The sequence below is a fragment of the Mobula hypostoma genome, chromosome 24 (assembly GCF_963921235.1).
Source record: "Mobula hypostoma chromosome 24, sMobHyp1.1, whole genome shotgun sequence".
NCBI lineage: Eukaryota > Metazoa > Chordata > Chondrichthyes > Myliobatiformes > Myliobatidae > Mobula > Mobula hypostoma.
The window spans coordinates 44,924,236-44,949,094 of NC_086120.1; the positions used below are offsets into that span (position 1 = coordinate 44,924,236).

Genomic DNA, 24,859 nt, shown 5'->3' on the forward strand with positions numbered 1-24,859 from the left:
TTTGTTTTTGCTGCAACAGAACAGTGCAATACGTAACATTACTGTTCAAAAACCTTAGGTATCCTAGCTATATACTATATGTGTGCCTAAGATATTTTGCACAGTCTGTGGTGACATATACATACTTTGATAATGAATTTGAACTTTGAACTTTGAAAAGTAGATATTAAGTCCTAATGCAAGATTTCGATCTGAGACATCTTTTCCCTCCAAGATGTTTCTTGACCCACTGACCTTCACCAGCAGGTTGTTTGTTGCTCCAGACACCAGCGTGTGTGGTTTCTTTTGCTGAGATTTTAGCTTCATCTGTTGGCCATATGTTTAAATGTGATAAAGGTACTCAACTACATCAGTTTTATAATTAGCAACAGAAATGGTCCATTGAGAGCAAGCCAATAAATCCTGATTTGGCTAAGATGCTCACAGTTCCAGTCAGTACAGTTTCTCTCATCCACGTGTGAAGGCGCCACTGCTTCCCTGAAGTCAGCCCACAACATCGGCTTTCCTTTCGCTCGACTTCTCTTGACACCTTCATTAACTCTCTCTTAGATGGCTTACTTGTATCAGTGATAGATGGGCAAAGATTTATTCCAAATAACATTCTAGATTGCTTAATGTAATTTCCTGTTTAAAAATTTAAAGGCATCCGTTAGTCTTGCGAGACCATGGATCTGCGCCTGGAAAGTCTTCACTCTCCAGGGCGCAGGCCTGGGCAAGGTTGTATGGAAGACCGGCAGTTGCCCATGCTGCAAGTCTCCCCTCTCCACGACACCAATGTTGTCCAAGGGAAGGGCATTAGGACCCATACAGCTTGGCACCAGTGTCGTCGCAGAGCAATGTGTGATTAAGTGCCTTGCTCAAGGACACAACGCATGTTGCCTCGGCTGGGGCTCGAACTCACGACCTTCAGGTCGCTAGTCCAATACCTTAACCACTTGGCCACATGCCCACAATTTCCTGTACACAACTATAAAAGAGAATCAGTTACTCCGGATCTGATGCAGCACAAAATAAAAACACAAAAGTTAAAGAACACAATATTAATAAAACACAGAATAAATATAAATACATAAGATAGCTAGTATACATAGTTTGATTGTATGTTTGTAAAACGGCGCTGGGCACAGGAGTGTCTGTACTTAAGGTGACTGACAGGAAATGATAAAGTAGTGGTGGTTGGGGTGTGAATGGGGTGGGTCAGTGGGTGGAGGTGTTGATCAGCCTTACTGCTTGGGGAAAGTAACTGTTTTTGAGTCTGGTGGTCCTGGCATGGATGTTATGTAGCCTCCTCTCTGATGGGAGTGGGACAAGCAGTACGTGAGCAAGAAGCGTGTGATCCATGAGCAGGGTGGGTGGGATCCCTCATGATGTTACTGGGCCTTTTCTGTTGTTTTTCTGTATATTTGTCTTTGATGACAGGTAGGCTGGAGTGCAATGATTAAAACCATTCCCTTTTGAAACTATGTTTTCAAACCACCAGACAGTCAGAGTCACACAGCACTGAAATTTGCCCCAAATTGTCTCACCAGCCAAACTTCATTGCACCACCTGTGGTGGCCATGTCTTTACATGTTAATTCCTGTGAGACGATACAAAAGCTGACCACCAAGCTGAAGAACAGCTTCTACCCAATGAGTCACACCTGCCAGCAACCCCCTTTTCAATCCTAGCCTAATCACAGGACGATTTACAATGACCAACTAATCTGCTAACCTGCACATCATTGGAATGTGGAGGAAACTGGAGCACCCGGAGGAAACCCATGTTCTCATAAAAAGGACGTACAAAACTCCTTAGAGACAGCACAGAACTCTGATACCTAAAGTTGTAATAGTGTTGCATTAACTGCTACTGTATTGAATTCTTGATCTCTCAACCTACTCTTCACAAGCTCGCACCTTATTGTCTGCCTGCACTGCATTATCTCTGTAATCTTAACCATAACACTATATTGTGAGCTCTGTTTCCCTTGTACTATCTCGATGTGCTTATTGCATGGAATTATCTGCATGCAAACAAAGTTTTTCCCTCTACCTCAGTGATGGATTATAGAACATAGAATAGTACAGCACAGTACAGGCCCTTTGGCCCACAATGTTGTGCCGACCCTCAAACCCTGCCTCCCATATAACCCCCCACCTTAAATTCCTCCATATACCTGTCTAGTAGTCTCTTAAACTTCACTAGTGTATCTGCCTCCACCACTGACTCAGGCAGTGCATTACATGCACCAACCACTCCCTGAGTAAAAAACCTTCCTCTAATATCCCCCTTGAACTTCCCACCCCTTACCTTAAAGCCATGTCCTCTTGTATTGAGCAGTGGTGCCCTGGGGAAGAGGTGCTGGCTATCCACTCTATCTATTCCTCTTATTATCTTGTACACCTCTATCATCTCTCATCGTCCTTCTCTCCAAAGAGTAAAGCTCTAGCTCCCTTAATCTCTCATCATAATGCATACTCTCTAAACCAGGCAGCATCCTGGTAAATCTCCTCTGTACCCTTTCCAATGCTTCCACATTCTTCCTATAGTGAGGCGACCAGAACTGGACACAGTACTCCAAGTGTGGCCTAACCAGAGTTTTATAGAGCTGCATCATTACATCGCGACTCTTAAAACTCTATCCCTCGACTTATGAAAGCTAACACCCCATAAGCTTTCTTAACTACCCTATCTACCTGTGAGGCAACTTTCAGGGATCTGTGGACATGTACCCCCAGATCCCTCTGCTCCTCCACACTACCAAGTGTCCTGCCATTTACTTTGTACTCTGCCTTGGAGTTTGTCCTTCCAAAGTGTACCACCTCACACTTCTGATGATGACAGTTAGATTTGTGCAGTTCTGTTGTGTTGTGCGTTCATAGGTTGTTGCTGGGTCCAAGTTGTAGATGTGATGTTAGGACCTATGCAGAAGAGTTTTAAAAGTGCAAAAACCATTGCATTAGGGAGATTCCACTCTCTTGACCTCACAAGTCCGGGTTTAGTGGTACGAGTAGTCATCATAACTGGGGTTGGTTGCAGTGGATGACCATGACTTCGTTTGTGCCTTGCCTTGCCCCTCGCTCTCCACGGAGCGTTGTAGAATTGCCTTCCTGGCCGTAGGACCTCACTGTAGATCTCACCTGCCCAGTCTGCCGGAACCAACTTTGCACATTAAGACAGACATGTCCCTGTCCCACCGGGGTATGAGGCCTGCTGGATACCCTCACCTGGTTCAGCCCGCCTGTTGAAGCGGTGTACCAGAGTGTGGCTGGTCTCTCATGAAAACAGCTATTTGGAGCCACAGGTGAGAGCTGAGTGCCTGGTGAGGACCAAAGGTGATTGAGCCGCCCCAGAATGGACACGATGAGCCCTTTCACCAGAGGTGCTACCCCTTCCGGGACTCCCGTACACCCCAATATTGGGGGTGTATATGGGGTATCTCAGCACAAGTTATAATAATAAGCCAATTACCAATGTGACTTCACTTCTCGGTCTCAATTGAATGCGGTATGGTAGCGAGGCAGAAATTGCATCGCTTCACAATCATCCGGATTCTGTTCCTGACCCTGACTGTAAGGAGTTTATAGGTTCTCCCTGTGGTTGTACTGGTTTCTTTTGGATGCTCCGGTTCGTCCCTATTCCAAAAGATGTATGGCTAGGGTTAGTAAGTTGTGGGCATGCTACGCTGGAGCCAGAAGATGGTGACACTTGCCCTGCACAATCCTTGCCGATCTAATTTGGTGCAAGCAATGCATTTCACTGAATGTTCCAATGTACGTCATCAACATCATAAAATGCCCTTACACCGCTGGCATTTAGGGCAGCAATGAAGGTCCTCCATCTCTGTCTGTCCTTGGCTATCTTCTCTATTGTGCTCCAGGTGTGGTTCAGGGTCCTCATTTCTACCTCTACGGTACAGAACCAGGTTGTCTTCGGTCTCCTGCATTTCCTCCACCCTTCAGAGGCCCAATGAAGTGCTGTCTTGATGGTGGTTGGCCTCTCTTATCACGTGTCCTGTCCATCTCCAACATCTCCTCATGATGATTGTGGCCATGTCCTCTTGGTGACACTGAAGGGGTAGGGCATGTTTGCAGATCTTTCTTGGTCAGGAAATATGGAGGATCTTCCGAAGGCTCATGGCACAGATTGACGACAGCTTGGCAAGATCGTTTTCTGTCATGTGCCAGCATTCTGACCCATACAAGAATGTGGACAGAACCCAGCTCTGGTACAGCTTCACCTTAGTGTGAACTCTGTCATTAGTTGGAACATAGCATTGGATGACAGTCATGTTCAGTGGCTTCCCTTTCAGTCTGGTTCTCATCAGCCTGCTGTTGACTGGTTTCCATTCCAGCAAGCACTTCTCACTGCTTTTCTTCAAAATAACAGCTACACCATCATGGTGCTGACCCTCTTCCCATCCTGAGTATAAAACTGTCTCACCATTTGCTGCCTTTAGTCTGCCAGACCCAGTCCATCTGCTTTCACTGACGCCCAGTATATGAAGGTGTAACGACACATCTCTGCAGTTACTTGTGCTAGCTTGCTAGTGTCGTACATGGTTTGTCCGTTCCAAAAGAAAATTTTGGTCTTGATCTAGGCTGTGTTCTGATCTTCCTTCATTGTGCCAGTAGCTTCCCCTTGGTTTTCACTACTGTCAGCATGCAAATCCCGGGTGGAGACTCAGGAATACCATCGTGCTCAGATGTAGAAGGATTCTTCTTTGCCGCTTTCGTAACAATTTTGTTTGACCAGTCAGGGTTGTTAGCTCTGAGCTGAACCCCTGAACCTGGAGGACCGGTGGACCACTCTTAGTCTGGCCTCTACCCTTTGACCTATTTGGCATGGGTGACCCCACCAGGAGTCAAAGCATGAAGCCCTGACCCAGCCAGAATAGTTTCTGGGTCATTGAGGCACACAAGCCTCCAAAAACTACGACAAGGCTGTTGGAGGGTTTCGATGTAGACATGACAAATAATTATTTTCTCTTTTAATATGAAATATAACTAAATGCCCTTTAAATATAGCTGAATAGTTCTCTTTGTCCCAGTTAAGTTGTAGTTAGGCCAGTCATCTACCAGGAAGCAGATCACAGGATCTCTTGGGCTTTCCCATTCATTTGGCCATGACAGTCTCTGATTTCCATTGCACTCTTCTGCTGTCTTTGCAAAAATCAAAATGCTACTTATTGGTGCTTCAAATCCATAAGGGTTAACAGTGAAAGGTGAAAAGTTTAAGGGGAACCTGAGGAAGGTTGTGAGAGTGTGGAACAAGCTGCCAATGGAAGTGGTGCATGCGAGCTCAATTTCAATGTTTAAGAGAAGCTGGGATTGGCACATGGATGGTAGGAGTACAGAGGGCTATGGCCCGGGTACGGATCAACGGGAGTATGCAGTTTAAATGGTTCAGCATGGATGAGATGGGCCAAAGGGCCTGTTTCTGTTTATTATTGTAACTTATCCTAATTTTTTAATGTATGCACTGTACTGCTGCCACAAAAACAGCAAATTTCACAACATCCACTCAGAGGCCACTTATTCAGGTACACCTACTCACTAATGCAGATACCTAATCAGCCAATCACGTGGCAGCAACTCAATGCATAAAAGCAGGTAGACATTGTCAGCCATTCAGTTGTTGTTCAGGTCAGAACGGGGAAGAAATGTGATCTAAGTGACTTTTGACAGTGGAATGATTGTTGGTGCCAGACGAGGTGGTTTGAGTATCTCAGAAACTGCTGATCTCCAGGGACTTTCTCACATAACAGGCTCTGGGGAAGGGCTCGTTAATCTTTTTTATGCCATGGACCCCTTCGGCATTCCAACTTAAAATTAATTTTTAGTTTTTAGAGACACATCAGTGTGAAGGCTGTTGTTGCTCAGCTTGAATGAGAACATTAAGTTATGGGGTGGTCTTTGACAAAGCTATACACATGTAATGTTGGATATTCAATCGGTTTCAATTTTTTGTATTAATGGTTACAAGAGCTGAAAATCCTGATTCACAAAGATATGTTGTTGCAAGTGGAATTAAAGCTTCCATAGCTCGATTTACAAGGTGAGGATAGGCTTCTCTCAAGGAACACCAGAATTCTCCAAGGCTTTTTGAGTTAAATTGCAATTATAGTGCGTTTTCTGTCCTAAGACCAACAAGTTCATCTTTGGCTAGATCAACATCTTTGATACAGTTTATATCAGAAAGAAAAGGGGTGGGTGGATCTATGATTCAACTTTAATGCTATCAGAATGGAAATAACTTCTGAAAGAGTTCTGAAGTGTTTCCAGGTGTACACAGGCGTCACTCTTCAGAGAAATTGACAAAGAATTTTGTATCTCAACTCCATCTTGATAAAACACTTCCTTCAGCATTTGAAAGTTTGCAAAGATGTATGCCTCTACTCTCTTCTTCCACGTCAGCAGCTTAGCCAAGAAAACTTGTAGTTTTTCAGTAGAAACATAGTGGTGACTACAGGACCTTGAATTGAAAGATTTATTTCATTCATATGGTTAAAATATCTGCCAGGCAAGCCAACCCATGGATACAATCCTTTCTTATCAAACTGTTCCAAGGGAGAGTTTTCTTTTTCTTTCAGAAAAAATGAAACTTCTGTCCTTAGTTTGAACAAGTGCTTCACGACTTGTCCTCTTGAAAGCCAACGAATTTCTGTGTGGTGAGAAGCACTTCATATTCTGCACTCATTTCTTAACAGTCTTTTAAAAATGCAACTATTCTGAGACCTGTTTCTAATAAAGTTGATGGCTTTTATGGGTGTTGACAGAGCTTCTTTCAGGGTTGTTGGAAGAGTCTTTGTTGCCGGTGCATGCGTGTGTAAAAACAATGAGGAGCTTCCTTTTACACTGAAGATGTATCACCAAACATCGCAAGAGCCCCATCTGTCCAAAGAATACAAAATTTCTCTTTACAAAGTTTTGTTTGGCAAAAAAACTTTTTGCCATTTCAAAATGGCAACGGCCTTTGTAGTTTCTAAAAGGGACTAACAAAATAAGAATTCTTTGATGCTGTCAGCATGCAGATAACAGACGAAACCAAGGAGCTGACCGATTGAGAGATGTCTGTAGTTTCATTCAGTTGCATACTGAATGGGAATTGCGAAGCCGCCAATTTCTCAATGACCTGCTTCAAAATGTTAAAGAAGTATCAACGTTTCTAGAATGTATCACATTATTAGATAAGAGAACCACTTCCTGTTTTTATCCTCTGTTCCAGTCCACAGACCAGCTCGACCATCTCTAGTGCACATGGCTTTACTGAAGTCTCTCCAACAGCGTGGGGCTTCTTTTCTTCGGCAGTCCAGTAAGCAACTTTATAGAATGCTTCAAGAAAAGGTTTTTGTGAGATGGCAAATCCAAGTTTTGGAAGTGTCCCAACTTTTTGAAATTGGAAGCTTTCTCTGAATGAGAAAACCCACATCTTTAGATGCACTTTCAGGATGGACAGACATGAGGTGCTCTTTCAGTTTTGCTGGCTTCATACTTCCGTTCTGTACAAAAACTTTCATGCCCCATCTATTATTGCAAGTGAAACCATATAATACATAGTTGTCATCACACTTCCTTTTTTTCCACATTTCAACTTAAGTTCGGTGTGCAAAAAATATAAAATATTTAAAGCTAAAATAAAATATTTGATTCAATTGACATTCTTTGAAACAATACTTTTGGTGTAGGATACTCAAGAAATGTTTATGCCAGGTAAGTAAAATAAGGCAGGTTTTGCAATTTATCTGAAGTTTTAACACTTTTAATGATTTTTAAATACTCGGATACACACAAGAATTATAGCAGTAGCTCAAGCATTATGTCCTTCCTGGAATACAGATATTGTTGCACGTGATATCACAAAAGGTCTCGAGGTCTTACAGAGAGTTAAGAATTCTCATTCGAACTGTCCAGTTTTGCAAAACTTTAACAAACAATAAAAACAACTCATCTCCTTCTACACATTGATCAACAAGCAATTGTAGATTGGGATTATTGGAGAGTAACGTGGATGTCTGGGTCACAAAACGTGAGAACACGTGACCACGTTTGGTGGCTGAGTGACGTCCAGGCGCGGGTCTGCCCGATGGCTGACCAGCTATGTCACACGAGCGTCTGCAGACAGGAAGATGCAATCATGTTCGATCTAGTGGTGGGTCCAATAAAGATCATAATTCAAAGTAGTGATGAGTGTGCTGTAAACGATAGTTTGAGTTGTTTGTAACAATTGTAATGTGATATGAAAATATCTGTGATCCCTATTGGTGACAAAGTCACAGATACTGCGTATACTACCATGGTTTGCTGCCTACATTCATAATTGAAGGAAACACTAAATTTCAGTTAGAGGTTAGTGAAAATAAAGATGTAAATTTTTTCCCATCCAAGTTCACGGACCCCCTGGAATCTATCCACAGACCCTTGAGAGGTTTGTGGAGAGGTTAAGAACCCCTGCACTAGAGATTTCAGAGGATGGTGTGAGAAACAAAGACATCCAGTGAGTGGAAGTTCTGTCGGTGAAAGCACCTTGTTAATGAGAGAGGTCAGAGGAGAATGTCCAGAATGATTCAAGCTGACAGGAAGGCGACAGTAACTCAAATGATCATGTTTTCAGAAGCGCATCTCTGAACACACAACACATTGAACCTTGAAGTGGATGGGCTACAGCAGAAGACCATGAACATACATTCGCTGGGCACTTTATTAGTTACAGGAGGTTCCAAGTTGAAATCGCCAATGAGCGTATAATGTCACGAGAAACCTTCTGATCCCCAACAAATCCAGGTTAAAAACAAATAAGCAATTGGTGTTTTTTGTGAAAATCACTTTAGTCTGAAGTCATGTGTCTTCACGCGAAACTGGAAGTGTGCTGCTCAATTAAGGAAATGTAATGGAAGACTGGCTGAATATGGGGCCGAGCTAACAAAGTTACTACAAGACTAATTATGGCAATAGACTCTTGCAATGTTTAAGGACAAAAGGCAGTTGTTATCAGAGGTGAATCTGACTTTCGATAATCAACTGAAGATTTCCCAAGCAATTAGATAGTTAGTTAACCCTGTGATCCCTATAGGAGCATAAGCCGCCAACAGCATCCACTGTCCTGGGCCAGTCTGGTGATGGTCCTGGATGACAGAGGGTTGATTGGCCTGTGGCTTCCATGGACAAGCAGGTCTCATCATACACCTTCTAGGCGAAGATCCTTCTTCTCCCAAGGATGAGGTCTTTGGAGCTTCTGTTGGTGTTTTTGTAGCTCTGGGATTTTACCAGATAGGCTCATGCTCAACCCTCCTCCTTTCGCAGCCGGGCTTGGGACCGTCCATGGCCAAAAAAAAAATACAGGCAGGTCTTGCAAGTGAGCCTGGACTGTTGTATGTGATAGTACGCACTGGTGACCTGCAGCAAGTCATATTGTCCAGGGCAAATCAGATATCATTTTGTAAAAGTAGCAAAAGGCTGTGGAGGGTGAAAGAAAGAGAGGGCACCAATGCACCCTGATATATTGCACTGTGCAGAAGTCTGAGGCACATACTGTATATATAGGTAGGGTGCCAAAGACTTCTCCATAGAACTGTATTTGTCAACATGGAGTGGAGAACGAGTTTGTAAATCGAGCGGGAGCAAAGGTGGACTGCCACGGGAGGGTTGTGGGACAGATGACAAAGGAGAGCCAGGGGTGAGAGATGGCACAGGTGTAGACACACCCAGCCTTGAGTCCCCAGGCAAGGTCTTTTGATACCAAACAATCGGTTTATTGATAATTACGAATGTCTCTCTGGTGCTTCCCGCTCCCTCCCCTCTGCCTGCCCCCTTCCCACTCTCAGTCCGCCATAGAGACCCATATCAGAATCAGGTTTATCATCACTCACATATGTCATGAAATTTGTGTTTTTTGTGCAGTACAATACATAAAATTACTACGGTACTGTGTACAAGTCTTAAGGCACCCTAGCTAAATACGTATATGTGTCTAAGACTTTTGCATAGCACTGTATATAACAGTAAACTGATCAGAAGAGCAGGAAAGCCAGAGAACGAGCTATGACATAGAGAATTAAGGCTAGGCTCAGAGCAAGTCAGAGGGTGCCAAATCATAAACACAAGAGATTCTGCAGATGCTGGAACACAGACAAAATGCTGGAGGGTCAGGCAGGTTCTATGGAAGGAAATAAACAGTCGATGTTAAAGGCCAAAACCTTTCATCAAGATTGGAAAGGAAGCAGGGAAGCGGCCAAAGTAAGGATATGGGGGATGGGGAAGGAGAACACATTGGCTGGCGATAGGTGGGACCAGGTCGAGGGGAAGGAGATGAAGTAAGAAATTGGGAGATGATAGGTGGAAGAGATAAAAGGTTCAAGAAGAGTGAATCTGATAGGAGAGGACAGTGGACCATTGGAGAAAGGGAAGGAGGAGGGGAAACAAAGAAAGTTAATGGGCAGGTGAGAAGATGAGAAGGAATGAGAGGGTCGCCAGAGTGGGGAATGGGAAAAGAGGAGGGGGTATGGGAGAAATTACTGCAAGTTAGAAAAATCGATGTTCATACCATCAGGTTGGAGGCTACCCAGACGGAATATGAGGTGTATTTTGTCTCCTCATCTGCCCTTACTTCACAAATCTTAGATACTTTCTTCAGAAACACAAGAGATTCTGCAGATTTTGGAAATCCAGAGCAATGCATATATAATGCTGGAGGAACTCAGCAGGTCAGGCAGCGTCGGTGGGGAATAGGTGGTCAACAGTAAGGGCTGAGACTCTCCATCAGGACTGGGAAGGAAGGGGGAAGAAGCCAGAATAAGAAGTTGGGGGAGGGGAAGAAGTACAAGCTGGCAGGTGAAGGGAAGGTGGGTGAGTGGGTGGGAAGTGGGGGGGGTGCGGGGGATGGTAGCAAAGCGCTTATTGCGATGCTTCTACAGCGCAGGGCGTCAGAGTTCAGAGTTCAGAGTTCAGTTCTGGCGGCCTCTGTATGGAGATCTGTATGTCCTGTCTGTGGATTGCTGGGTTTTCCCTGGGGGCCCTGGTTTCCTCCCACAGTCCAAAGACGTATTGGATAGATTAATTGGTTATTGTAAATAGTCCCGAAATTATGTTAGGGTTAAATTGGGGTTGTTGGGGGTTTCTGGGCCGGTGAAGCTCGAAGGGCCGGAAGGCCTACTCCACGCGGCATCTCTAAATAAAATGAAATAAATGAAGTAAGAAGCCAGATGGTGATAGGTGGAAAAGGTAAAGGGCTGAAGAAGAAGAATTCTGATAGGAGAGGAGAGGGGACCATGGGAGAAAGTGGGGGAAGGAGGGATCAACTAGCATGTGTAGTAGAGTGAGTTAGGAGGGAACGCAAGGATGGGCACTGCGAAATGGGATATCCTACAGAAATTAGTGGATATGGCCTAGTCCATCATGAGTAAAGCCCTCCCCGCCATTGAGCACATCAACACGGAGTGTTGTCGCAGGAAAGTAGCATCCCTCATCAGGGACCCCCACCACCCAGGTTGTGCTCTCTTCTCACTGCTGCCATCAGGAAGGAGATACAGGAGCTTCAAGTCCTGTTATTACCTCTCAATTATCAGGCACTTAAACCAACTTCACTCAACTTCACTCACCCCATCACTGAACTGTTCCCACAACCTATGGACTCACCTTCAAGGAGTCTTCATCTCAACTTCCCGATATTTATTTATTTACCTATCTATCCATCTATCTATCTACCTATTTATTTATTAATTACTATTTCTTTTTTTTTTCTTTTTGTTTTTTGCACAGTTGATGATCTTTTGCACGCTGGTTGTACACCCAGTTGGTCTTTCATTGATTCTTTTACGCTTATTGGATTGATTGAGTGTGCCTGAAAGAAAATGTACTTCAGCGTTGTATATGTACTTTGATAATAACTTGTCTCTGAACTTTGAACTTTGGGTAACGGGAATTCAGAATGGCTGGGTTGGTGGGAGATTTTGGTTCAGAAGGACAGCCAATGGATGGAGAAGATGAGCTGGCAAAGATTGGGCGGGAGGAACAGAATTGTCGACATTTCAAGAAACCCTGCATCTGGACCTCATGACTCATATCCCTCTATCCCTCTAACCCTTTCCCATCCATATAGCTGTACAAAGATCTTTTCAATTTTGTTATTGTACTTGCCTCAACCTCTTCTTCCAGCAACTCATTCCACAACTCATTCTGTGTGAAGAGGTCACCCCTCACTATTAAATCTTTCACCTCTCACCTTGAACCTGTGCCTTCTAGTTGTTGATTTCAGGGAAAAAGACAGCGTACATTGACTATCTCTGGCTCTTATGGTTTTATATCCTTTCATCAGGCCTCCCATCAGTGTGCTATGCTCTTAGATTGCCCAACATCTCCTTACAACGCAGTCCCTCATGTTCTGGCAACATCCTTGTAAATAATATCTGCACGTACTTACTGGCCATTGTGCCTGCAGGTGTATAGGCAGCAATGAGGGCCCTCCATCCGCCTGTCTTTGGCCATTCAGATGTAGAAAGATTCTTCACTTCTGTTTCTGTAACAATTTTGTCTGACCAGTCAGGGTGGTTAGCCCTGAGCTGAACCCTCTGCACCTAAAGGACTGGTGGATCACTCCTAGTCTGGCCTCTGCCCTTTGACCTGTTTGGTGTGGGTGACCCTACCGAGAGTCAAACACAAAGCCCTGGCTCCAGCTAACCTAGCTCTCCAGGTCATTGAAGTACTTAAGCCTCTAAAGTTGTAGTCCTCTTGGAGGTTTTCTGCATTCTGCCCAACTTAATGACATCTTCAGTAAGAAACCTAAACTGTAGAACTCCAAGCCGGCCCAACTTCTTCTTATAGCCCAGTCCGTCAAGGCCCAGCCATGTCCTTGTAAATCTTTTCTGCACTTGATGGCTCTTTCCTGCAGCAGAGAGACCAAAACTGAACATAATGCTCCAGATCCGGTCTCTGCAAAATCTTGTACAACTGCAACATGCCCTCCCTGCTTCTATCCTCAGTGCTATTTCTCCAATCTCTTGTTCACCCATAAACCCATTGCTCTTTCTCTGGTTTCTTGTATCTCACGATACAAGTTCCTTGGAGGTACTTTTCATTTAATTAATTTCAAGAGAACTAGAATATAAGAGCAAGGATGTAAGGTCAAGGCTTTACCAGGCATTGGTCAGCCCACACTTGGAGAATTGTGAGCCGTTTTGGGCCCCTTATCTAAGAAAGGATGTGCTGGCTTTGGAGGGGGATCCGGGGAAGTTTACAAAAATGATCCCGGGAATGAAAAGGTTAACGTATGAGGAGCATTTGATGGCTCTGGGCTTGTACTTGCTGGAGTTTAGAAGAATGGGGGTGGTTGTTATTGAAACCTATTGAATTTATTGAAAAACTTAGACAGAATGGACGTGGAGAGGATGTTTGAAATAGTGGGGGAGTGTAGGACCAGAGGGTACAGAGTCAGAATACAAGGATGTCCTTTTAGAACAGGGATGATGAGGAATTTCTTTAGCCAGAGGGTGATGAATCTGTGGAATTCTTTGCCACAGAATGCTGTGGAGGCCAAGTCATTGTGTATAATTGAAGCAGAGGGTGATAGATTCTTAATTAGTAAGGGCGTCAAAGGTTACAGGGAGAAGGTAGGAGAATGGGGTTGAGAGGGAAAATAAATCAGCCATGATAGAATGGTGGAGAAGACTTGATGGGTTGAAGAGCCTACTTCTGCTCCTATGTCTTATGGTTTTAATTTGACAGTGTAAAGTGGACGCATTAGCCACTCATTTTGCTTTCTGTTGACTGCACAGAGATACCCAGGGTTGGATATCTTTCTTTATGCTATATCTTCCACAGTTCTGACAGCTGATAAACGATATAATCAGGACTTGGTACTGAACCATTACCACTGCTTTTTCTCTGATTTGTTTTTGCAATAACTTTTCTTTCTCTGAACTTTGCAGATATGATCGCTCGAAGGACAAAATGTGGCAAGTCCGCAGGTGAAGGAAAAGTCGGAAGTGGACGGGAAACCTTGCGTTTAAGGTCGAAAGGCTCTGCAACTGTGGAAGAGGCTGTAAGTGATAATATAGTCCTCAAATCTTCATGCACTAATCGGAAGTGGAGATACGTGGATGAAATGTCACTGAGACCTACACTCAGTGGCCACTTTATTAGGTACACCTTGTGGTCTTCTGCTGTAGCCCAACCACCTCAAGGTTTGACATGTGCATTCAGAGATGCTCTTCTGCACAACACTGGTGTAACATGTGGTTATCTGAGTTACGGTCGCCTTCCTGTCAGCTTGAACCAGTCTGGCCATTCTCCTCTGACCTCTCTCACTGCCACTGACTGGATTTCTTTTTGTTTTTCCCACCCTTCTCTAGAAACTCTAGAAACTCGTGTGTGAAAATCCCAGTAGAGCAGCAGTTTCTGAGATATTTGAACCACACCATCTGGCACCAACAATCATTCTATGGTCTAAGTCACTTGGATCACATTTCTTCCCCATTCTGATGTTGGGTCTGTACAACAACTGAACCTCTTGACCATGTCTGCATGCTTTTATGCATTGAGTTGCTGCCACATGATTGGCTGATAAGTTATTTGCATTAATGAGCAGGTATACCGAATAAAGTGGCAACTGAGTGTATCATTTTCCTTCCTAATTGCTTGTTATATCTGGATGTGAGACAACAACATCAAAACAAACTAATCTACCAATGCCCTGCTTTACTCTTACCTTCATCTTTTGCCTTCAATTTTTTACCAATTATATTCCAGCCACCGTGTTGTCGCTCAATCACATGTCCACAAAATATTAAAAGGCCTAGATAGCGTGGATGTAGAAAGGATGTTTCCTATAATGGTGGAGTCTAGGACCAGAGAGCACAGCCTCAAAATAGAAGGACGTAGCTTTAGAACAGAGATAAGGTGGAATATATTTAGCCAGAAGGTGGTGAATGTGTCAAATTCTTTGCCACAGATGGTTGTGGAGGCCAAGTCATTGGATATATTTAAAGTGGAGATCCAAAGATAGGCTCTTGATTAGTAAGGGCATCAAAGGTTTAAAGGAGAAGGTGGAAAATTGTTTTGAGAGGGATAATAAATCAGCCATGACAGAGTGGTGTAGCAGACATGTGCTGAATGGCCTAATTCTGCTCCTATGTTTTATGGTCATCCTCCCACAACCTCTTCAGGTTCTCCTTCGTACTCTCATTTACTCACTGCTGCCATCGGGACGGAGGTACAGCAGCTTTAAGTGCCACACCACCAGGATCAGGAACAGTTATTAGCCCACAATCATCAGGCTCCTGAACCAGTGGGGAGAGCTTCTCTCACCTCAACACTGAACTGACTCTACAAGCCAAAAGACTCACTTTCAAGGACTTTACAACCCATGTTCTCAGTACTTTTAATTTACATATTTTTGTTATTTACATGATTGCCTTCTTTTGTATATTGTTTGTTGGTCAGTCTGTGCTTATGTAGAGACTATCACAAATTCTATCATATTTCTTTATTTTCTTGTAAATGTCTGCAAGAAAATGAATCTCAATATAGTATATCATGACATATACATCCCTTGGTAATAAACTTACTTTGAAACTTTAAATTTTGAACATTTCCTCATGCTTTATTTAAGGATGACCTTTACACCCATAGATGCTGCCTGATCTGCAGGGCTCCTCCAGCAGATGGCTTGCTGCTACACGACTCCGAACATATTTTGTGATTTTAAAAGGATTATATATTTTTTTCTTTTTTTCACTTTTATAGCCAACAGAATTTGAAGAAAGAGCAACCAAGAAAGTGGACGATCTATTGGAGAGTTACATGGGCATCAGAGATGTAGAGTTAGGTGAGACTTGCATCTGACGAGTTTTGTTGCAGTTTTCTACATGAGAAAGTTTGTATAATGATTTATTTATTGCGATATGGCCCTTCACCCGGCAATCCCCCAATTTAATCCTAACCTAATCACAGGACAATTTACAATGTCTAATTAACCTATCAACTGGTACGACCTTGGACTACGGAGAAAACCAAAGCACCCAGAGGAAATCTATGTGGTCATGGGAAGAATGTACTAGGAAACCCATATGGTCATGGGGAGAACATACAGACTCCTTACAAGCAGGGGAGGGAATGTGTGATTAAACACTGCTCTCATGTCAGTCTTCTCAGTTCTCCCTTCGATGTCATTCACGTCAAATCCAATCCAAACAAGTGTAGTTATGTTAATGCACTTAGACCGCTCTCTATTAGTTTGTGCGGTCTGATATCCTTCAAAGATCATTCGACTACAGAAAAGTGACTCTATAAATCAGATTTATTGAGTCATTGACCTGCTTACTGGAATGAATGCACACTGATAAATAAATTGTACAGGAAAAATGGAAACAAGGGGTGATGTTTATGGGTTCACAGATCGTTCAGAAACCTAACGAAGGATGGGAAGACGCAAACAACAGGAATTCTGCAGATGCTGGAAATTCAAGCAACGCACATCAAAGTTCGATGAAACGTCGACTGTACCTCTTCCTACAGATGCTGCCTGGCCTGCTGCGTTCACCAGCAACTTTGATGTGTGTTGGTTGAAGGATGGGAAGAAACGTTTCTTTGAAAAACTATGTTCCCTTGTAAACAGACAGATGAAAGCACACAAAGTGCATGGGAATTGTTTCTAAATGAGCACAAAATATGTATTTTTTTTTGACATGCACATGACGGTGTGGCTAGGCATAGGTCAAATGCCATCTATAAATTTGCTGACGATACAACCATTGTTGGTAGAATCTCAGGTGGTGACAAGAGGGCGTACAGGAGTGAGATATGCCAATTAGTGGAGTGGTGTCGCAGCAACAACCTGGCACTCAATGTCAGTAAGACAAAAGAGCTGATTGCGGACCAGGAAGGGTAAGACGAAGGAAAACATACCAATCCTCATAGAGGGATCAGAAGTGGAGAGAATGAGCAGTTTCAAGTTTTTGGGTGCCAAGGTCTCTGAAGATCTTATCTAGTCCCAACATATCGATGTAGTTATAAAGAAGGCAAGACAGCGGCTATACTTTATTATGAGTTTGAAGAGATTTGGCATGTCAACAAGTACACTCAAAAACTTCTATAGTCGTACCATGGAGAGCATTCTGACAGGCTGCATCACTGTCTGGTATGGAGGGGCTACTGCACAGGACCAAAAGAAGCTGCAGATGGTTATAAATCTGGTCAGCTCCATCTTGGGCACTAGCCTACAAAGTACCCAGGACATCTTTAGGGAACGGTGTCTGAGAAAGGCAACGTCCATTATTAAGGACCTCCAGCACCCAGGGCATGCCCTTTTCTCACTGTTACCATCAGGCAGGAGATACAGAAGCCTGAAGGCACACACTCAGTGATTCAGGAACAGCTTCTTCCCCTCTGCCATCCGATTTCTAAATGGACATTGAAGCTTTGGGCACTACCTCACTTTTTAAAATATACAGCATTTCTGTTTTTGCACATTCTTTTAAATCTACCCAATATATGTAATTGATTTACTTGTTTATTTATTATGTTTTATTTTATTTATATTTTTCTCTCTCTGTGCTAGATTATGTATTGCAGCTGCTGCTAAGTTAACAAATTTCACGTCAAATGCCAGTGATAATAAACCTGATTCTGATTCATTGCAAGAATTTCTAGGCCAGAAAAAGCTGGGAATATCATATTACTGCCCATCCCAAAGATAATTTATCAGATTCTGGGAAGGGATTTATGATTCCTATTCCTACAAAATAGACAGACCTTAACCCCTGAGAACTTTGCTCTCTCTGTGTTCATTTTTCTCAAAATGACTCAGAAATTCCTTCACTAGTTATACAAGCCTTATTAGAAATTGTACATTTCGTACTTCATTTCTGCGTAATGTCTGCCTACCCCTCATTGTTCGTGGGAAAGTAGACTTACTGCCTGCTACACTGCAGACATTTCGGGCAGCAGTGAAAGTCCACCATCTCTGTCTGCCATCGGCCATCTTCTCTATTGTGCCCCAGTCCTCAGTTCTCTATTGAGTCCTCAGTCGCACACAGATACAGAAGGGCTCTTCATTGCTGTTTCCGTAACCATTTTGTTTGACCAGTCAGGGTTGTTAGCCCTGAGCTGAACCCCCGAACATGGAGGACTGGTGGACCACTCTTAGTCTGGCCTCTAGCCTTTGACCTGTTTGGCATGGGTGACCCTACCAAGCACCGAAGTACAAAGCCCTGACTCCAGTCAACATAGCTCTCGGGGTCATTGAGACAGGCAAGACTCCAAACCCTATGACAAGGTTGTAGTCTTCTTGGAGGTGGAAAAGTAACAGAAAGATAAAAATAAAGACAAACTACTACATGGTTGTAAATGGTTACAAGCCCTTCCTGGATTACGGACACTCTGTACATACAAACGAGTGTTTAGGAGACTTGTGGGATGGATACAGGTGGACTTTAAACACAAAATTTTCTGGAAATGCTGAAAATCCAAACACACACAAAACACTGGAAGAACTCAGCAGGCCAGGCAGCATCTATGGAGAGGAATGTTTCAGACTGAGACCCTTCATCAGCACAGAACTAGTGATGGATCTGTTAGCTGCAGGCCTCTTCTGCTGAATGGGAACGGGGCAGTTGCAAATGTCTTCTCTCCCACTCTTGCCGCGCCCCACCAACCTCGAGCTGAGTGGCTGGGTGGAGCTGAGCAAAACTGGGAGCCCTAACAGGCACACTTGCCCACTGACAGAGGCGATGAGGCCACACTCCCCGTGCCCGCTCGCTCTCCCATCACTGATGTGTCTGCTCATTTCCGACATAAAAGCCGTTCCAATTCTCAGGAACGAAACCCTGTCATAACCCAGGCACTGCCTCCTGACTCTCTCCATTGGCAGCAAGCCCTTTCTTAGGTATGGGGCTCAAAACTGCTCCCAGTACTCCACCACTACTTTATTATCTCCCATCAAACACCTTATCAGCAGCCCAGCTTCACTTTGTGGACATACAGTCAACCTATGGACATAAGCTATCTTGTGTATTTATATTTATTCTGCTTTATTATTATTGTGTTCCTTATCTTATTGTGTTTTTTTGTGCTGTGTTGGATCCAGAGTAACAATTATTTTGTTCTCCTTTACAATTGAGTAGAAGAAATTATGTTATATAATCTTGAATCTTGAAATGTGGTCCGGCCAATGCCTTACAAAGTCTCAGCAGTACTTCCTTGCTTCAATATTCTAGACCTCTCAAGATTGATGCTAACATTGCATTTACCTTCCTACCAACTCAAACTGCAAGTTAACCTTCAGATACTACAAAAATACCATTTCTATACCCTAATCCAACAGACCTTAGACACGACTACCTCGATAAGACTCCCACGTAGCGTCTTGGGTGATCTTGAGTGCGTTCCGTTCCAGCTCCAGCTTCTCCAGGAAGCTGCTGTACTTGCTTTACTCTCAGCTTCCTGTCAGCTTGAACCAGTCTGGCTATTCTCCTCTGACCTCTCTTAATAACAAAGCATTTTCGCTCACAGAACTGCCACTCACTGGATGTTTTTTGTTTCTCGCACCATTCTCTGTAAACTCTAGAGACCGTTGTGCGTGAAAATCCCAGGAGATCAGCAGTTTCTGACATACTCAAACCACCCCATCTGACACCAACAATCATTCCTCATTCAAAGTCACTTAGATCACATTTCTTCATTATTGTGATGTTTGGTCTGAAAAACAACTGAACCTCTTGACCATGTCTGCATGCTTTAATGCATTGAGTTACTGCCACATGATTGGCTGCTTAGATATTTGCATTAACGAGCCCGTGTACAGGGGTACCTAATAAAGTGGCCACTGAGTGTATGTTTTACATTAAACTCAAATTCCATGGGGGTTACGTTTTGTAACTTCAAAACATTAAACTAATTCAAAGAAAGACACAGGAGTCTGAAAATACAAGTGCAACTTTGAATTTACTTTAAGCAAGATGCACGTGTTATGTGGAAGTTTGATGACGTATGCAATTAATGTATTTTACATATAATTAACAATTAATTATTTAAACAAACAGGAATGCTTAATTAACCTCTCTCTCTCTCTCTCTCTTGCTCACTTTCTCTATATATGTATATGTATAATTATTCAAATATTACTCAAATATTAAATACTCAACAATGGAATTCAACACATTGCCCAAGAAACTGGATTGATCATGCCTACATCACACCATCACAATTTATTCCAAATTTCACTGAGCCTATCTGCAGGATCTGCAGTAATTTTTCCTTTTTCTGTGTTCTATTCAAATTAGATTATCTAATGTTTGTCCAATGTCAGATAAGAGCTTCTGGCCATTAATTTTCAGACTTTGCATGTCTTTTCTCTTGGTTTAGGATGAAATCTATAGCTGTCTGCTACCAACCAGGAACAGATCACACAATTTCAGTGCTTTACTTGCCATTTAAGGGAAAGTCTGCTAACATCAGGCACACAGGACTGGGCAGTTTACAACTGACTGTGTTGTGTTTTGACTGTCGGCGAGCTCTTTGCCCAGCATTTAGCTGCGGGTGACGTAGCAGCCAGCATGAGACGGAAGCATGGATGAGGCAGAGGCAGCTGCTGGTTACTGTGCGTCTTTGTGGCCTCTACGTGAGGGTGAATGTCCGTAACACAGTACTGGTAGCATTCATCTGAGTGGATCTGGAATGCCAAATGATTTAATCCTCAGATTAAACAGTGGATCTAGAGCACTGTGCAGAATCTCAGCAAGGGTGCCTAAGACTTCTGTACTGTACTGGGTAAATGCCTGTCCAGATGGCTTTAGGACGTATTGTCCTAAAGAAAATTGCCATAAGACCATAGGACATAGGAGCAGAATTAGGTCATTCGACCCATCGAGTCTACTCAGACATTCAATCATGGCTGATTTATAACCCTAACAATCCCATTCTCCTGCTTTTCCCCGCAATCTTTGACACCCTGACGAATCAGGAACCTATCAACTTCTGCTTTAAGTATACCCAGTGACCTGGTTTCATAGCCAGTGTGGCAATGAATTGCATAGATACCATTCTCTGGCAGAAGAAATTCCTCTTCATCTCTGTTCTAAATGGATGTCCCTCTATTCTGAGGCTGTGCTCCCTGGTTCTAGACTCCCCCACTATAGCAAACATCCACTCCACATCCACTCTATCAAGGCCTTTCAATATTCAATAGGTTTCATTCAGCTGCCCTCTCATTCTTCCAAGCTCCAGCGAGTACAGACCCAGAGCCATCAAACACTCCTCATATGTTAACCCTTTTGTTCCCGGAATCATCCTTGTGAATTACAGTTGTAGATTCAACAATGCAAATTTCAGTGGGGCAAATGCTCGCATTTGTGATTATCTGGTGAAAGATCTGGAGTGAAGGGAAATGCCAGTGCAATAAAAAAGGATAACGTTCAGTCGCTTCGTGCAGGAGGAAAGGTGTAATGCAATTGAATTTCCAGCCAGTTGTTTGTTCCTCCGTTGGCTGATGTTGTGTCCCAGCTGTCTACAGGATATGCAAGCCTGGGCAGCGCGATAGGGAGGGCTGCTGCCCATGAGGCAGGGTCACCATCTCCGAGCAGCTGATGAATCCAAAGGGACGGCAGAAGCGGATGAAGTTTGGCACCAGCAGCATCACAGGAGTTGCCAGTCAGTGTTGAACTCAACGTAGGACTGCCCTGGGAGTTCCTTAGGTGTTTGTCCCCATGGAGAAGTTAAACAGAGATTTTATTTATGGGCCGGCTGGTGGCACAACGACATTGGTGCCGGACCTGGGAGCGGAGGTTCCTGGGTTCGAAACTAGTCAGGTCCACTCGCAAGTACGCTTTACATCTGTGCCGGGTTGAGTGTTGAGATCGCAACTCGATTTCGTAAAATAAAAGGGAAAATACTGCGAAAATGTCTATGTGAGGAGTGTCACGCCACACAGTCTCTCTCTCGCTCCGCGCCTTGTATAAGCCATGAAAAAGACATCATCACAGACACGCAGACACACACGCACGCACACACAGACACAGAGACTCGCACGCACGCAGGAACCCGCCAAAAGAAACCAGAGGTTTTATTTTGAAGCATTTAATGCGGGTATAGTTTACTTAAATTCTGTAAATGAGGACTTAACCTGCTGTTGAGTGCAGGTGTCAAATTAGTGTGTTCATTATCTATCTTGTAACTTAATGAGAAACCTAATTAGGGCCGGGAAACACTGGGGCCAGCCTCCTACTGCACTTCTCATTTTTATAATGACAAATGTGAATCAAAATTTAATGTACAAATAAATAAGCCTGCCTTGGGGGTGGAGGGCCTTCCCTGTGTGTGGGAAGGAGGAAAGGGGGCTTGATTTGCTGCTGTTGTTGTTATTCAGCACAGCATCCTGGACATGCTACATTGGCACCGAAATTCATGGCGACACTTGTGGGCTGCCCTCAGCACTTGCTCAGGTTGTGTTGGCTGTTAGCACAAGCGACATATCTCAGTGTATGTTTTCATGTTGCTATCGTCGTTATGTGCTGTGTCGTATGACATGGGTGATCACGATCTTTCCATGATCACAATTGTTCTTGGCAAATTTTTCTGCCCAAGTGACAGAGATGCTCCGTCGGCCACAACAGACAGGATCTCCCGGTAGCCACCCACTTCAACTCTGCTTCCCATTCCCATTCGGATATGTCCATACGTGGCCTCCTCTACTGCCATGATGAGGCTAAACTCAGGTTGGAGGAGCAACACCTTATATACCGTCTAGGTAGTCTCCAGCCCCTTGGTATGAACATAAAATTCTCCAAATTCCGGTAATTCCCTCCCCCTCCCTTCCTCTATCCCTATTTCACTCTGCCCCCTCCTCCAGCTGCCTATCACCTCCCTCATGGTTCTGCCTCCTTCTACTACCCATTGTGTTTTCCCCTATTCCTTCTTCACCTTTCCTGCCTATCACCTCCCTGCCTCCCTCCCCCACCCCTTTATCTTTCCCCTTACTGGTTTTTCACCTGGAACCTACCAGCCTTCTCCTTCCCACCCTCCCACCACCTTCTTTATAGGGCCTCTGCCCCTTCCCTCTTCAGTCCTGACGAAGGGTTCCGGCCCGAAACGTTGACATCGTTTCCACGGATGCTGCCCGACCTGATGAGTTCCTCCAGCGTGTTGTGAGTGTTGCTTTGACCCCAGCATCTGCAGGGTATTTTGTGTTTACGTTTCTGCAGAAGTGGTTTGCCATTGTCTTCTCCTGGCCAGTGTCTTTACAAGACATTTACCCCAGACATTATCAATACTTTTCAGAGTATGTCTGCCTGGTGCCAGTGGTCATATAACCAGGACTTGAGATATACACTAGCTGCTCAGATGACCATCTGCCACCTGCTCCCATGGCTTCGTGTGACCCTGATCGGGGGGCTAATCAGGTGCTACACCTTGCCCAAGGGTGACCTGCAGGCTAGCGGAGGGAAGGAGCACCTTACACCTCCTTTGGTAGAGACGTATCTCCACCCCGCCACTCTGTTTTGATGTACACGTGAGTGAAAATCAACCTAGGAACAACAGCCTCGTAGTCAATGTCGGCTGGACCAAGGAATTGATTGTAGATTTTAGGAAGGGGAAGTCGAGGGAACACGCACCAGTTCTCACCGAGGGACTAGCGGTGCAAAGAGTGAGCAGCTTCAAGTACCTGGGCATTAACATCTCAGAAGATCTATCCTGGGCCCAACACATTGATGCGATCATGAAGAAGGCACACCAGTGGTGATATTTCATTAGGAGTTTGAGGAGATTTGCTATGTCACTAAAGACTCTAGCAAATTTCTACAGATGTACTGTGAAGTGCATTCTGACCGGTTGCCTCACCATCTGGTATGAAAGCTCCAATGTAGAGAATTGAATGAGATTAGAGGGCTGCTGACTCAGCCTTCTCCATCACAGGCACAAACCTCCCCACCATCGAGGACATCTTCAAAAGGCTGCATCATTTAGAACCCTCACATGTCCACCTCTCATTACTACCACCGGGGAGAAGATAAAGCAACTTGAAGACACACACTCAACATTTCAGGAACAGTTTCTTCCCCTCTGCCATCAGATTTCTGAACAGCCCATGAATACTACTTTGCCATTCCTTTCTTTTTTGCCCTATTCATTTCTTTGCAACTTATAAGCAGGGGTTCCCACCTGGGGGTCCAAGGACCCCTTGCTTAATGGTATTGGTCTATGGCATAAAAAAGGTTCGGAACCCCTGACTAACAGAACTTTTATGTCTTGCACTGTACTGCTGCCACAAAACAACAAATTTCATGACATAGAGCAGTGATAATGAGCCGTATTTTGATTCCGTGTGTCCTCAACAATGACACCATTACCTAGGCATTACTGACAGTCAGGCTCAGGTTTTTCAAGGATCCTGGCACCAGAGACACAGGGAACTTTGCAAGAAAACCTTTCACAGGACAAGACCTCCCCACCATTGAGCACATCTGCGAGGAGCACTGCCAGAAGAAAATTGCATCCATCATCAGGGACCCCCACCATCCAGACCACACTCTCTTCTCTGCTATCATTAGGAAAGGGGTACAGGAGCCTCAGGACCGACACCACCAGGATCAGGAACAGTTAGTATCCCTCAACCATCATTGTTCTGAACCAAAGGGCTCTAACTTCATTCAACTCAACTCTGAACAACTCTAAAAACTCACTTTCAAGGACTGTACAAATCATGCTTTCAGTATTAAATATATTTTACTGACACAAATTATATTCTTTTGCTCATTGGTTGCTTGTCAGTCAATGTTTATGTATAGTTTTTCAAAATTCTATTGTATTTCTTTATTTTCCTGTAAATACCTGCAAGAAAATGAATATCAAGGTAGTATTTTTGTACTTTGAAAATAAATTTACTATGCCTG

General features: G+C 43.9%; 1 protein-coding gene across 2 annotated transcripts in view; it reads left to right on the forward strand.

The window, feature by feature from the left end:
* The window catches only part of LOC134337271 (PDZ domain-containing protein GIPC3-like), a 102,663-nt gene that overhangs the window by 60,615 nt on the left and 17,189 nt on the right, over window positions 1-24,859 (forward strand). For both annotated transcript variants that reach the window (XM_063032138.1, XM_063032137.1), the window contains exons 6-7: window positions 13,904-14,016; window positions 15,720-15,801. In XM_063032138.1, the coding sequence (XP_062888208.1) occupies window positions 13,904-14,016; window positions 15,720-15,801 (195 nt within the window). The remainder of the gene's footprint in view (window positions 1-13,903; window positions 14,017-15,719; window positions 15,802-24,859) is intronic.